Below are 13,894 nucleotides of genomic sequence, written 5' to 3' on the forward strand. Positions count from 1 at the left end.
TGTGACTGTCTTACTGCTCACTGCATTTGCTTCCTGCTGAGCCATGAGCACAAGGGAGCCTTTGCATGTTGCTTCTCCCAGCCTATTAATTGCCTGACAGCGATACAAGCCACTATCAGAAGGTCCTACAGTTTTGACCTTCAGACTGTGAAGTCCCTCTTTCTGACTCACAACATACTTCCCTGTGCCAGGTGTCACACAGGTGTCACCTCTGAACCACTGAACTACTGGGACAGGAGTACCCGTTACAACACACTCAAAAACTGCATCCGAGCCTTCTGTCACCTTGATATCTGTAACAGGCACAGCAAAGCGTGGAGGCATTTCAGTTACTTGGAAATCAATTTTTACATCCTCATTCTCCCCTGTTGCCAAGCCTGCAGCTTGTTCTAACAAGGCAAGTGGAAGTACATCTAGGGAAACCACCATGCTCTTCTTGTCTGGGCTAAACTCAGGACTGGTTATGATTTTGACCTGCTTCTCAAACTCTTTCACTTCATTTTCATCCAGCTCCACTTCCAGGAGGATTTCCTGTGGTGAAGGGGACCTCGAAGATGTGTTTTGCTCCATGTCAAAATGTATAACATGCTGGTGGGTGACAGGGGGTGGCAGTGCCAGTGATCGTCCATCTTCAGGCAAAACTTCCACCTCTGCAATACTTTTAGCTTCCCCGACAATATTCACTGCATGGCACAGATACTGTCCTTCATCAGCTTTCTGGACATTAGTGATTTCCAGAACATATTTGTCCCCATCCTTCTCTATTTGCACTCTCTCATCCACCTCCAGCAAAGACTTATTATGATACCACTTCACTCCTGGCTTGGGCACACCCACCACCTCAGCCACAAACATCAGCGTGCTGCCCTCATACAACCTCCTCCCGCTCAATGCTTTGAGGAATGCTGGTGGCATGTCCCTGCCTGATGGCTCCAGGGCTTCACAGGGGGTCATAAACCCATTTGACTGGGGCTGGTCTGGAGGCTGATGCCTCCTCTCACAGAGGGGGAGCATGGTCATGGCATCCATATACTCCCCAGTGGGTGTCCGGTAGCGTTCTGGTGGTGTGCTGTCCCCTGATGCAGAGTAGGGTCCCTCAAAGGGTGTGAAATATTGCTCTGAGGGTGTGTTGCATTTTGAACTCTCAAAAGGTATGGAGTAGTGCTCAGGGGCCATGCTATACACTGAGCCCTCGGATGGTGTGGAGTAGCGCTCAGGTGGTGTGCTGTACCCTGAGCCCTCGGACGGTGTGGAGTAGCGCTCGGGTGTGCTGAGTGGCGTGTGGTAGGATGCTGATGAAGCAGTTTCAAAGATTTCCACAGAGGAGGGAGGTGTGTAGAAGCGGTCTGAATCAGGTGACTCCTCTCTGCTCCCACTCTCCAGCTCTATAGACATTTCTGACTCAGGAGAGAAGGGCCGGGCAAATTCCTGATGGTTGTTGTAATAATCATAAACTGTGCTGAAGGTAACCTCCTCCACTTCCAGTGAAGTTATAGTTTCTTGCTGCTCCTTCTGAACTGTGCCTTTGAGAGTTGGAGTTTCATATATCCCAGTGGATCTTAAATAATTGGCCAGGGACAAATCAGGCTCCAGCTCTGAAATTGGAACAGCACTGGGCTCTGGACCTGCAGAAGTATCCTCCCACATTTCTTCTCCATCCAGGCTGTTCTCAGAGGCTTCCTCAGTGGGAGTCCTCTTCTTGTCCCAAGACTCCTTCCTTTGCTCCTTCTGTGCCACAGGATCATCCATTACTAATCCAAGTATGAGTTTCCCCAAAGAGAAGCCCTTGGTTGTGTTTGGCTCCTGCTGGATGTCTCTGAGCATCTCCTTAGGGGAATCTGTGCTTTCCATCTCACAGGTGAAGCTGCTCCTTCCTGGCTCAAAGAACTTTTCTGTCTCAGAACCACCATCTTCTTCAGCCTGATGCCCAGCCTGGGGCTTCTTTTCATGTGCCGCTTTTTTCAAGTCCATAATGAAGCTGTCACTCTGGGAGTCTATAGTCTCCAGTTGTTCCCCACTCTCCCACACATGTGTTTCCTGAACTCCTCTTTGGAAACCTGGTGTGGGCTCCACTAGAGAGTCATTAATTTTTTCCTGAAATGAGTCCTCTCCACAGACACTCATCTTCGACTCCTGAACTTCTTCAGCAGAATGTCCCTCTTCAGCAGATATCATGACACTGCCAAGGTCCCCATTAGGAGTTTGCAAATCAGCTGTTGTGATTTCTCTTGGCTTTTCCTCTTCCTGGGCATCAACCTTCTCCTGCTGCATCTTGTAGCTCTGATGCAGCTCCTCACTCAGAGACATCTCTCCTTCAAGCACATCATGTTGGTGAACTGGGGAGATGATCCCAGTGATGACCTCCACACTTTCCAGTGCTGTGGGTGTTTGTGCCTGTTCTGTGTGCACAGTCTCTGCAGCTGAGAAAGGCTCTGCAAACTTCTTCAGATCAAATATGATCTCAGTGTCAGGCTCAGAGGGCAACAGCTGCTCTCTGAAATGCACTTCTTCCAGATGAACTTCAACTTCCTCAGTAAAAACCTGATCTGAGTTTTCTATGCCAGGAGGAGTGGGGATTAGATTCAAAGAAGGGCTGCATGCATCAGACTCCATTTCTTGCAGCATTTGCCTGTCAATTTGTATTTTCCAGTATGTGGTATCACCATCATCAATCACTTCTTCTTTACAAAGATTATCATCAGCTTTAATGTCCTGTTCAATACCAACTGATCTCTCTTGCTCCTTGTCCTGTTCCTCCTGCTGCTCTCCTGCATAGAGTTCATAAAAGCCAAACTCCTCCTTTGTGGGGGTGCTTGCAGTGTGGTCCTGCAGGTGGGGCACACTTGGCTCTTCCACAAGAGGCACATCAGGAGTCACTGTATCTCTGGCAGGGGCATCACACTCTGTGCAGACATCACTTCTGTCTTGCACCACAGGTGATACAGGAATGAAAAATTGTGAATCCTTACACTCCCCTGCCAGAGCAGACTGCTGAAAGGCATGTGTTTGTTCTTGCACTTCCATAAATAAGAAATCCTTACCTTCTTTTGCCAGAGCAGACTGCTCAGGGACATGTATTTGTTCTGGCACTTCCATAAATAATAAATCCTTCCCCTTCCCTGCCAGAGCAGACTGCTCAGGGGCATGTATTTGCCCTTGCACCTCCATAAGTGATAAATCCTTGTACTCCTCTTCCAGAGCAGACTGCGCAGGGGCATGCATTTGCCCTTGCACTTCTACAAGTGATAAATCCTTGTACTCCCCTTCCAGAGCAGACTGATCAGGGGCATGTGTTTGCCCTTGCACTTCCATAAGTGATAAATCCTTGTACTCCTCTTCCAGAGCAGACTGCGCAGGGGCATGCATTTGCCCTTGCACTTCTACAAGTGATAAATCCTTGTACTCTCCTTCCAGAGCAGACTGATCAGGGGCATGTGTTTGCCCTTGCACTTCCATAAATGGTGACTTCAAGATGTCCCAGGACAGAGTATCTGTATGTGGTAGCACCTTGCCTCCTTCAGGCTCCAGCTCCTCAGAAAAGTGACCTGAGTCCTTGGCCACCAATTCACATCCTTCCCTGGATATAGTAGGGTGCAATTCAGTGGTATCAATTCCATAACTGTGTTCCTCAGAGACAGCTTTTCCCCTGTTCTGCCTCATCTCAGAAATACCATTTGTATAACTCACACTTTCTTCTGTATCGCCCATTTCTTGCCTTGTATAAACTTCTGTGATATCCAGCACCATTTTTTCCTCCATCTCACTTTCCCTGATGTGAGGTGTTTCCTCACAATCTTCCAACTGCTCACCAGGAGGTGGAGACAGCCTCAGGGACCAGGGTAGGTGGGCTTCCACCTCCTTGGGGCATGCAATTTGTTCCTCTTCATCCTTACCAAGTATGCTGAGGCCTTGGAGGTGCAGAACATGGTCCATGGCAGGCAATTCCTCAGTGCCTTCACCCTTGCTATACAGCTTGGGTGCCCTGGCCTGCACTGTCAGCTCAGAGGCAGTCTGAGCTGTTCCAGCCACGTTTGTGGCCACACAACAATATCGCCCAGCGTCTGTGGCAGAGACCTCTTGAAGGTGTAAGCAGTATGTGCCATTCTTGCCCTCTTCAAATCTCAGTCTCTCATTGGCAGAGAGGCTCTGGCCATTCAAGGACCAGCTCACAACCGGTGGGGGCTGCCCAGACACAGCACACTCCAACACCACTTCCTCTCCTTCACGGCAATGAATATGTGCTGGGGCTTCTGTCACAATTTGGGGTGGTTCATTTCCCATATCAAATGAAAACTTAAATTTGTGCTTTATGGTGGAAGCAGCCTGCTCTGGGGAGAGTCGTGGGATCTCCCTCATCTCTGTGTCTTGCTCTGGCGTTGGAGTGGGGGCAGTGATTTTGATTTCCACAGGCAACGACAGCAAGCCTGAGTCTGGAACTGCACTTGGCAGTCCCTTCTCTGCTGCAAATGCCAGACCAACTTCTTCCTCCTCCATTTTCTCCTCTTCCTTCTTCTCTTTCTCCCTTTTTTCCTCCTTCACCTTCTCCTCATCTTTCTTCTCTTCCATTTTCATCTCCTCCTTTTCCTTCTTTGCGTACTTACAGGCTGGCATTCGCTGCCTCACATGGAGTCCAGCTGAGGTGCTGACTGTGCCCAGTGGGTTGAAGATCACACAGGTGACAGTGCCACCGTGCTGTGGGAGCACAGATGGAAAGGTCAGTGTGGAGCAGCACCCCGTGGTGTGAACAGCAGTGCCCTGGATGCGCCCCACGGGCTTGTCGTTGTTGTACCAAGTGACGGTGGGCTGTGGGCGGCCGTGGAAGAGGCAGGAGAAAGTGCATCTTTGTCCCTCATCAGTTTCCTGGGGCTTGATCTCCTGTACAAAAAGGGGTGGGCAGGGCTCCAGGAGCCCTCCTTGCACCTGCCATCTCTCCCCCAGGTCCTTGGACCTGGAGTATTGCTTCACTACCTGCACTGTAAGGGGCTTTGAGCCAACCATTTTGGCAGCCACCTTAAGTGGGCTGGGCTTCCCAGGAGGTGCCTCCTGGGGCGTGGACATGAGGAACTCCTGCTTCTTTTTCAGTGCTGCCCTCTTTGCTTCCCGCAGCTTCTGCAACTTCCAACGGATCTCGTCTTCCAGCAGCTCCTCAGCATTAGCCACCCTGAGCTCCCTACTGTGCGCCAGCCCGGGGCGGCACGGCCCCCCCAGCGGCAGGCTTTGGAAACGGATGGTTCGTACCATGCCCCGGCCCGGGGAGAGGTCCCCAGGCTCAGCCTCCTGGCTCTTGTCGAAGGGTGAGCCAGTGCAGCGGAGCACCACCCGCAGCCGGTCCTCCCGCCGCTGCTGCAGCAGGCACCCCCAGCTCTGCCGCATCCACTCTGCATTCCCGGCGAGACCCGGGCCCCGCCGCTCCCCTCTGCGTGCCACCAGCAGGGAGGCGGTGGACTCGGCTGAGCCCTCACTGTTAATGGCAAATACCCTGTAGCTGCCAGCGTCGTGCTCCCGCACGTCCCGCAGCTCCAGGCTGGCGCAGTGCGTGTGCTCCGTGCTCTCGGTGCGAATCACCTTGCGGCAGTCCTGGAGGACGGGCCGGTTGTTGTGGAACCAGGCCATGTGTGGTGCTGGGCACGCCACCAGCTTGCACCGGAAGAATGCAGGGTCCCCCTCCAGGACAGACCTGCACTTCAGTCCCTGTGTGAAGATGGGTTTACGGTTCTGGGGGCAAGCCAGCACTGCCGCTGTGCCATGTCCCTCGAAGTCCACGCTGTGCTGTTCTGCAAGAGAAGGAGACTAGGTTACAACGTCACGCTCTGCCTAGCACCTGGTTGTAAAAAAGTAGCAATATATTGAAATAAATGGGCATGCAACAGATTTCATCACACACCCAGGAAAAAAAAGTAATTCACTCACCATATTTGTTCGAATAAACGCAACGCCTTGCTCTGTTTTAAAGATTGACACGAAAATCGTTCGTTGTCTGTTCTTTCTTCAGACTGGAAATTTCTTCTTGAACAAGCAAAAAAAGAATTTCAAAATAACATGTTCTTCTGCGTATATGTTTTTGTTGCCTGGAAAAGCTGTGTGTCTTTGGGTGGCAAAGAAGAAAATCTTACCTGACTTGCAGACAGTAGAATAAACGCCCTTTCTGACCCCTCTGTTTGTAGATATGTTCAAACAATTGAAAAAAATAGTTTGAAATATATTTTTTAAAAAGTAAGTAACAAGAAATGAGAAGGCGTTTATTCGAACTAATACAGCCACTAACTTCACAGTGTTATGCACGGGGGGAAAAAGCAAGCAACATGAACCACGTATGCTATCTGCAAGCCAGGGTAAGAGATGTATAATGATGAATTAATGTATGTAAAAAAAAGTGCGAGGAATCAATGGGAATGTGTAGCTTTCACATAACCTAAACAACAAATGCTCTCTAGTATACTTCATCTATCCATCCAATAGTGTCCATTGAACCAATTAATGTTAGGGTGCTAACTTGTTTAAAAGTAATATAATTAAGATTTGTATAACTTCCTTCTGAAGTAAACTATTCCATGCATTCAAAAGGAAATCGAACATATAAGAGCTCTCTGAACAGCTGCAAAGCATGAAGTAAAATTAAAAATATGGCTGCACAATTATAGATTTGAAGTTTTAAACATATTTTAAAACTTAAATAACCTTAAAATGCAGGTAACCCTTTGCATATCAAAACAAACATGCAACATGTTCCAATATGCTTTATAGTGTGTCTTTCCCCATCAGACACTTCATGGAAGCTGATAAAACCTTTTCACAACATTACTAATTACTGGTAATAATTATTCTCATTGATTATTGTACCTTTCACTTCCATTTCAACCTCTTCCTCAAGCTTCTCATGAACAATTTTCTCAGGAGCTAGAATAAAAAAGACAAAGATTTTTGAGCTATAGTTGTTAAATGTGTCAATCAACACTTTATACAGTAAAAACATCCAATCTGTTTTGCAAATAGACATAAATTGACATGTACACACACACACATAAATGCATGCCAAACAATTCAAAAACTTGATAAATTTTGAGAATAAAGTAATCAAATATTTTCAAACTTGTTTGCAATGTACATTTTTCTGTAAGATTTGCTTTCTTTTTGCAGGGTGGGGGAAAGTTTCTAAAACAACATGCCTTTATCATGCCGTAAATCCCTGAAGAAAACATTCAACAATCCACAGACTAATAAGATACTTCTTGTTCTTTAATCTTCTAGGGAATGAATATAGTGGAATGCAATTATGATGCTATGCATGAGGAATTGATACTTGGAAGGAACATGCAGTTGCCAACCTGTCACTTTCAGATGGGTGCTGCACTCGGCTTGTCCTGCAGGGTTAACTATTCTGCACTTGTATATACCCTCGTGGTCCTGACCAACTTTCAACAATCTTAAACTGCACAGTGGCCCTTCATGTTTTATGGAACACAGTGCAGACTCCTCAACTATTAGCTGATTGCACAGCCAGACTACGCAAGGTGTAGGCACACCTTTCATTATGCAAAAGAGAAACACATCGTCTCCTTCTTTTACATTGGTTTCTGCAGGCAGAGTTTCGAGAAAATCTGGTGCTTTGGCATCAGTTTCTGTGATGTCTTCACATGGCACAACATCAGGATAATATACTCTGTTTCTTTGCTTCTCAGTTTCATGTGGTCTTTGGGATGTAGATATAAACAAGCTCGAGGTTTTCTTTGAAGATTCTTGCTTAACTTCAGATGCTTTAAACTGACAATCTTTGGCTGCTTTAAAGGTTTTAGAATCTGATTCAAGAGTAATTTTTGTTACTGCTTTGGCTTGTGCTTCTTTTGCTAGGTAAGAATAAAGTTAGGAAAATGATTAGGTCAGATGTTTTGCAGGAATGAAAAAATCCTTATACTTATGGGGGGGAAACCTAGTAATTAGTATTGATAGAATACGCCATATATTAGTGCTAAAACAGTGCTATTAAACATGAGTGATTGCACATTTAAGAGCTCTATTCCTGTTAGGCTAACTCTAGGTACCAGTTAAGCCTGTGGGTCTTTCATGGGACCAAGTCTTGATCCACAGTGACTAAAACAAAAGCACATCTTTGCTTCTAATTTAGAGCCTTAATTTGGAAAGTAGCAGAAGATTATGTAAGAAGATTATGTAAAGTGCTTTTGGCAGCTCTATAGTGAAGAAAGAAGTTTCAGTAATTAAGAGCCAGACCAACAGAGTCAATGCCTTTTTCATTATTCATCTTAGTTTTTTGGTCTTTATTCCTTTGAACTCATCAAGAATACTATCACCTGTGGTGGTAATATATTTTTGGGTCTTCACTAGTGGTAATACTACTAACATTTTAATACACGGATGTCAGGAAGAGGTAGAAGGAGTTTAAGCAAAAAGTAAATAATTATATATTAGGAAGAGTGAAAGGTAGAAGACCTCTCACTGCATGTCATGAAGGATATGAGGAATAAAAAGCCTGAGACATCTGTGACTTTATGGGAAGAGGCACAATGTTAGAGTACCAACTTCCCAGTACTGCACATGTCACTTACAAATAGAGCTGTAAATGTGTAGGAAAAACCCCAGAGCATTATTACTAGAGCTTTCTCAATTAAATACTGATAATAAAGGTTACATGAGTGAGCTCTATGCAGTTATAATGAAGCTGCAAAAAGTAAGTGATAATGTTAAAAGTCAGATAACCACCTTTGACTGTTAGTATTGCTGAAGTTGCTGTCCCTCCGTAGTCATTATACACTGTACAACTGTACAGTCCTTGATCTGACAGCTGGGCATTTAGGATTGTAAGCAGAAGAATATTTCCGTTTTGTGATATCTTCAATTTTTCAGACAACTCTATCTTTTTACCTTCATGGGCCCAAAGAAACTCATAGAATTCATTTTCTAAGGCACATATGAACTGAGCAGTATCACCACATTTCACAGTTAGGTCTCTGAGTTGCAAGAGAATCTTTGGAGGGATGTCTTTCTTTTCCTGAGAGGTTGCCATAGAGATTTTGGTGCTCTGAGATGTTTGAGAGCAGACTGATGTGTGCACAGCTTTAATTTCTTCAGTTGATGTAGCCTTCATGGTCAAACTTTCTGATACACTTTCAAAAACCTGTACACGCAATTCCTGTGATGGTTGTTGCACTGATTTAAATTCTTTTTGATAAGTTTCAATGCTCTTCTTTGTGAGAGGAGAAACATGAAGTTCTGATATAGACTGTGACCGGATAGACTCTTTTACATCTTTCCCAGAACTTTGCCTATCTAGGGCTTGCACTGTGTAATCAAGTAACAAAAACAACAACATTAGTATCTAAAGAACTTTACTGGACCATGCTCTGAACAAAATCAAACCGCATGGAGGATGAAAATGAATGATCTTCATTTGAAAACACAGCATGCCAGACGTACTACGCTGTTGACACAGAAGTTATCCATTCACATGTATGAATCACAAGTGACGCCTAGGCTAGTCATGCAGTTGATACTCGGTGCTTGTCTCTTGTTTCACTAAAGTAGTCCATTTTAGTATTGGAAACTTCTGGCACTTTTAAAGGAGGTATTTTCTTTTTTATATTTTTTTCCCCTACAGAATAGTGCAAAATACCTCAGTTACTGCTATAAAGATCACTAAATCACTTGTTTTAAAACCCTGCGTGCCTTCATTAAAGCATTTTTATTCTTTGACCTATATTGAGATGCAAACTTGAAAATTTCCAAATGTTACAGCTTAAAGACAAGAAATGAGAATGGCTGGGTTACTGAGGGTACTATTAAAGTTAGGTGGGAAAGAAAAGGTGTGAAACAAGGAAAAAATTAGTAAGACCATAAAAGTGTGCTATGCAACAAATTGAATCCCTTTGAAGTAAAAATGGGGCTTTACCTTCTGCAGTCACTGTAAGTGTAGCTGTACAAGTTGTTTCTCCAGCACTATTTCTTGCCTTGCAAGAGTATTGGCCAGCATGCTCTAAGAAAGCATCTACTATTATGAGTATAGCTGTGCCTGTAGACTCATCAAAGTGGAAAACTAAGTCTTTTTTTGGCAACATGAGTTGTTGATTATGAAACCACTGGATTTTTGGTTTGGGCCTGCCAGAGACTCTAGCTTGAAATCTGACTGATTCCCCGCTGCATACCCTGCAGCTTGAAATAGGCTGGATAAAGGTGGGCCTTTGGCCAACAGATTCCTCCTTAAGTGAAACAGGTGAAGAAACATGCCAAGGGGACTTTGATGTAACTTCTTCAACATTTTTAAATCCTGAAAAGAAGCATGCCAACTTTTAATGTCTTACCCTACACTACAATGAATTTTCTCTCTCATTCAAGTTTTTTTTTCTAACTCACAACTTAACAGCATGAATTATTTTCATTCATCGTTTATAAAATCTATTGCAAAAAGAAAACAAAGTATTTATGGCTGAATAATATCAAGAACAATATAGAACAGCAAATTCTCCAAACAGTATTTCTGCTGTAAAATTTTGATCAATGTTTCATTAATTCATATGAATGTAAACTATTTCTTTTCAGTTACCCGAGTACCTGTTACATACCTCTACTTGAGATGTTTTTCACAACTTTCAAAGTAATTTATTTTATACAAAAGTTACTAGATTGTCTTCACAAGGCAAATCAAAGAATGTGTAAGCAAAAAAATTCCATAAGAAAGAAAGTTTTTATGATCTTTGATGCATGACAGATTCTAAGACTGGAGTAAATGAAAAGGAGGCATGGAACATGAAAAAATCTTGAAATACCTCTCTCATGACATATATTTTGGAGACATAAATGTATGCTGTGAACACTGTAAATGGCAGCAATTAATTGAGTTAAAAGACATGACAGACAACATCTCACACATCAGTATCAGTGTATATTAAGATGATTATTGGAACATGACCTGAGCAAGACAACTTCTTTAATGGCACAGTGTACCTTCTAACTTCAAGGTAGCAGTGCTGGTCACTTGGCCTACAGAATTGCTCGCCACAAAGGTATAGATCCCTTCATCCTCTGGATAAGCTTCAGCAATCTCCAGTTGGTAAGTGTCTTCAAATTGAGTCATTCTAAAAAACCGTGATGGCTTGATCTCCTTCTCTTTGCTGTGCCAAGACACTTTCAGATCTGCTCAGGCAAAAGATAGAAAACAAAAAGGTCTAAGTTATGATATAATAGCAAGTAAACACTATTTTTTTATTTATATCTTTCAAAAATATTAAACTCAAACTTCTAAATTTAAATGTGTCTTGTATTATTCTGGCAAAGTATGATGAGTGGAAAGTGACCTACTTGTTGCTTTAGGTTTTGATTTGTGCACTGAAAATATTTGTATGGGAAAACTGATTCTGGTGCTGATATATTATTGAGTAAAAATCATTCTTCCTTAACTCTGTTAGTGTAAAAATTTAAAACTATTTTGGTATGGCTAAAGTCAGAGAAAGTATCTTTTTTAAAATGTGATTTTGCTAAAGTTCCATGATTAAACAGGCTATGAAATACCTAGCTTGAGCTAGTCAGGTTAAGAAATTAAAACAGAACGTTCTTCTGCCAAGCACAGCACCTTGCCTCTTTTTGTTGCAAATATTACTTGTAATATTTCTCAAGAAAGATTTATATATTCCTATATAAAATGTATTACTTGTATAAATTCTTGTAGACATAGGAGTTAATTGAAGCAGACTTTAGCTTTTTCTCTCCATCACTGTACTACATAATGAATTATATGTTGTTACTCAAATAGTGTGCTATTACTCTTATCAGAAGAGTGTTTTCAATAGCCAGTTGCACAATGCCTACCATTAAACAACTGTACTTGCAATCATGTGTTACCTAACCTAATATAAAAGGTTTTTATAACACAAGTAAGTGGTGTGCAAATGCATTTGGATAGAGTATTCAATAAATGAGATTTTTCAATAGGAAAAATTTCTTCACTGCAAGGGTTGTCAAGCATTGGAACAGGCTGCTCAGTGAAGTGGTGGAGTCATAGTCCCTGGAGGTATTTAAAAGCCATGGAGATTTGGCAGTTAGGGATATGATTTATTTCTGGATTTGGCAGTTCTGGGTTAACAGTTGGACTTGATGATCTTTAAGGTCTTTTACCACCTAAATGATTCTACGATGGGTGATCTAGATGAAAGGATCCTTATATTCTGTGCTGCAAATGCAGCTTCCACATTCACATAAATACAGTTCTCTTAAAAAAATTACACTAGCATGCATTGCACAAAAGGGTGAGCCACAAGGGTTGCAAAATATATTTCCAACATACATTTTCTGAAGCAGAATCAGATTTGTTCTAAAGCCTTTAAAAAAATAGAGTTTTATTTCAAGGGATGGTAATGCAAATTATTTATATTTTCATATATATGTATATAACCAATTTATAATAATTTTTATAGACCTGTCACATACAATTATTTTTTAATTTGGAGTTTTGTCTTGAAATAATTTTCAATTCTTTGGGTTGTGAACTGGATCTTACTCTGCAGTTTACTATGTGAATAGTTTACTAGTAGTCATACTCAAGGCCATTTGCTAAGTGGAGAAAAGTAGCTTTTTTTGACAGTGTTTTAAGGAAAAAGATATTTTAATTGTGGAGTAACATTCTATGTATCTAAATCAAAAAACTTATTTAAGTAAAATCTACACTTAAAAGGAAAATTGGCAAACACTTTTTATGCTAGGATAAAGAAAAGTAACCGCAGTTTAGTGTTTGCTGAATGATACTTAGAAATATTAGGAGAAACGTTGAGCCACAGTTTCAGCCAGTTAGTGTAGTTAAGGGCTTGGCAGTGTGTGTCTTCAGAAATTCATGTTCATTTGATGCAGTACTGCTTTTCTCCCATGAAACTCTGTGTCTTACTCACTGACAGAGTTTTCCAACATCAGTTAGCATTTAAAATGCTGAGAAGTTTCCAAAGATAAGCTATGGGAAATTATGACAAACAGATCTTTTTAGAAATACTTACTATGTTTATGACAGTTTAAAACTTCCATGCTTTGACGTGCTTAACTGAAACTTGTCAGTAACACTTGGCTATGCATGTGTATCAAATATCTGTACTTCTAGGGGAAGACTGATCCGAGCACATATATTGCTGAATTTTTTTCTGAGTTCAAGATGAAAAATTTTGAGAGATGGAAAGATGTATAGGATGTCATTAAACCCACCTGTTCCAGTAGCTCTGCACTGAAAACAAGCAGAATGTCCCTCAGATGTAACAGTATCACGCAGTGGTATTATGACAGCAGGCGGATACACTGGCATTTCTAGCTCCGGAGAGACAACTTCTGGGACTAAAGAAAAAGAGAAAAAAGTTATTTTTAAAGATCAAGAATGAAAATTTAATTTCACAAATGTTAAGAGCATGGGAGACTCACTTTCGACTGAAAGTGAAGCTGAAGTTGTAGCTACTCCATAGTCATTTTTTGCTTCACAGGTGTACACTGCTTCATCTTCAGGGAAAGTTTCGATCAGCAATAGAGTATATTCTTGTGCATCATGAAGAAATTTGCACTTGAAACCTGGAGAAAGCTGTTGATCATCTTTGTACCAGGAAATTTTGGGCTGGGGTTTGCCTGATACAATAGCACAAAAGCGAGCAGGTTTGCCGGACTCCACAGTAGTTGGCTCTAGCTCCCGAATAATCTGGGGTGGCTCTGGAGCTGAAAATTGGAGGGAAGTGAGGTGGCAAAGAGAGATAAGAGAAGAAGGAGAGAGAAATCTCATTACTGATATTATTAGTGATTGAAAACTATTTGCAAAGAATTAAACAAACAAAACAAACCCTTATTATTCCTCATCTTTTGTGTCCATAAAAATCTGCCCTCGTCCTTGATACAGGGGGAATGATTAACAGCAAGTGCCTTAACA

The 13,894-nt window shown here is 42.3% G+C and overlaps 1 protein-coding gene across 1 annotated transcript in view; it reads right to left on the reverse strand.

Moving 5' to 3' along the window:
* The window catches only part of TTN (titin), a 239,148-nt gene that overhangs the window by 192,717 nt on the left and 32,537 nt on the right, over positions 1-13,894 (reverse strand). Inside the window, 4 exon segments of the mRNA XM_068195998.1 lie at positions 6,841-6,897; positions 10,954-11,142; positions 13,192-13,317; positions 13,402-13,686. Coding sequence (XP_068052099.1) covers positions 6,841-6,897; positions 10,954-11,142; positions 13,192-13,317; positions 13,402-13,686 — 657 coding nt within the window.

This window comes from Anomalospiza imberbis, chromosome 7 (assembly GCF_031753505.1).
Source record: "Anomalospiza imberbis isolate Cuckoo-Finch-1a 21T00152 chromosome 7, ASM3175350v1, whole genome shotgun sequence".
Taxonomy (NCBI): Eukaryota; Metazoa; Chordata; class Aves; order Passeriformes; family Viduidae; genus Anomalospiza; species Anomalospiza imberbis.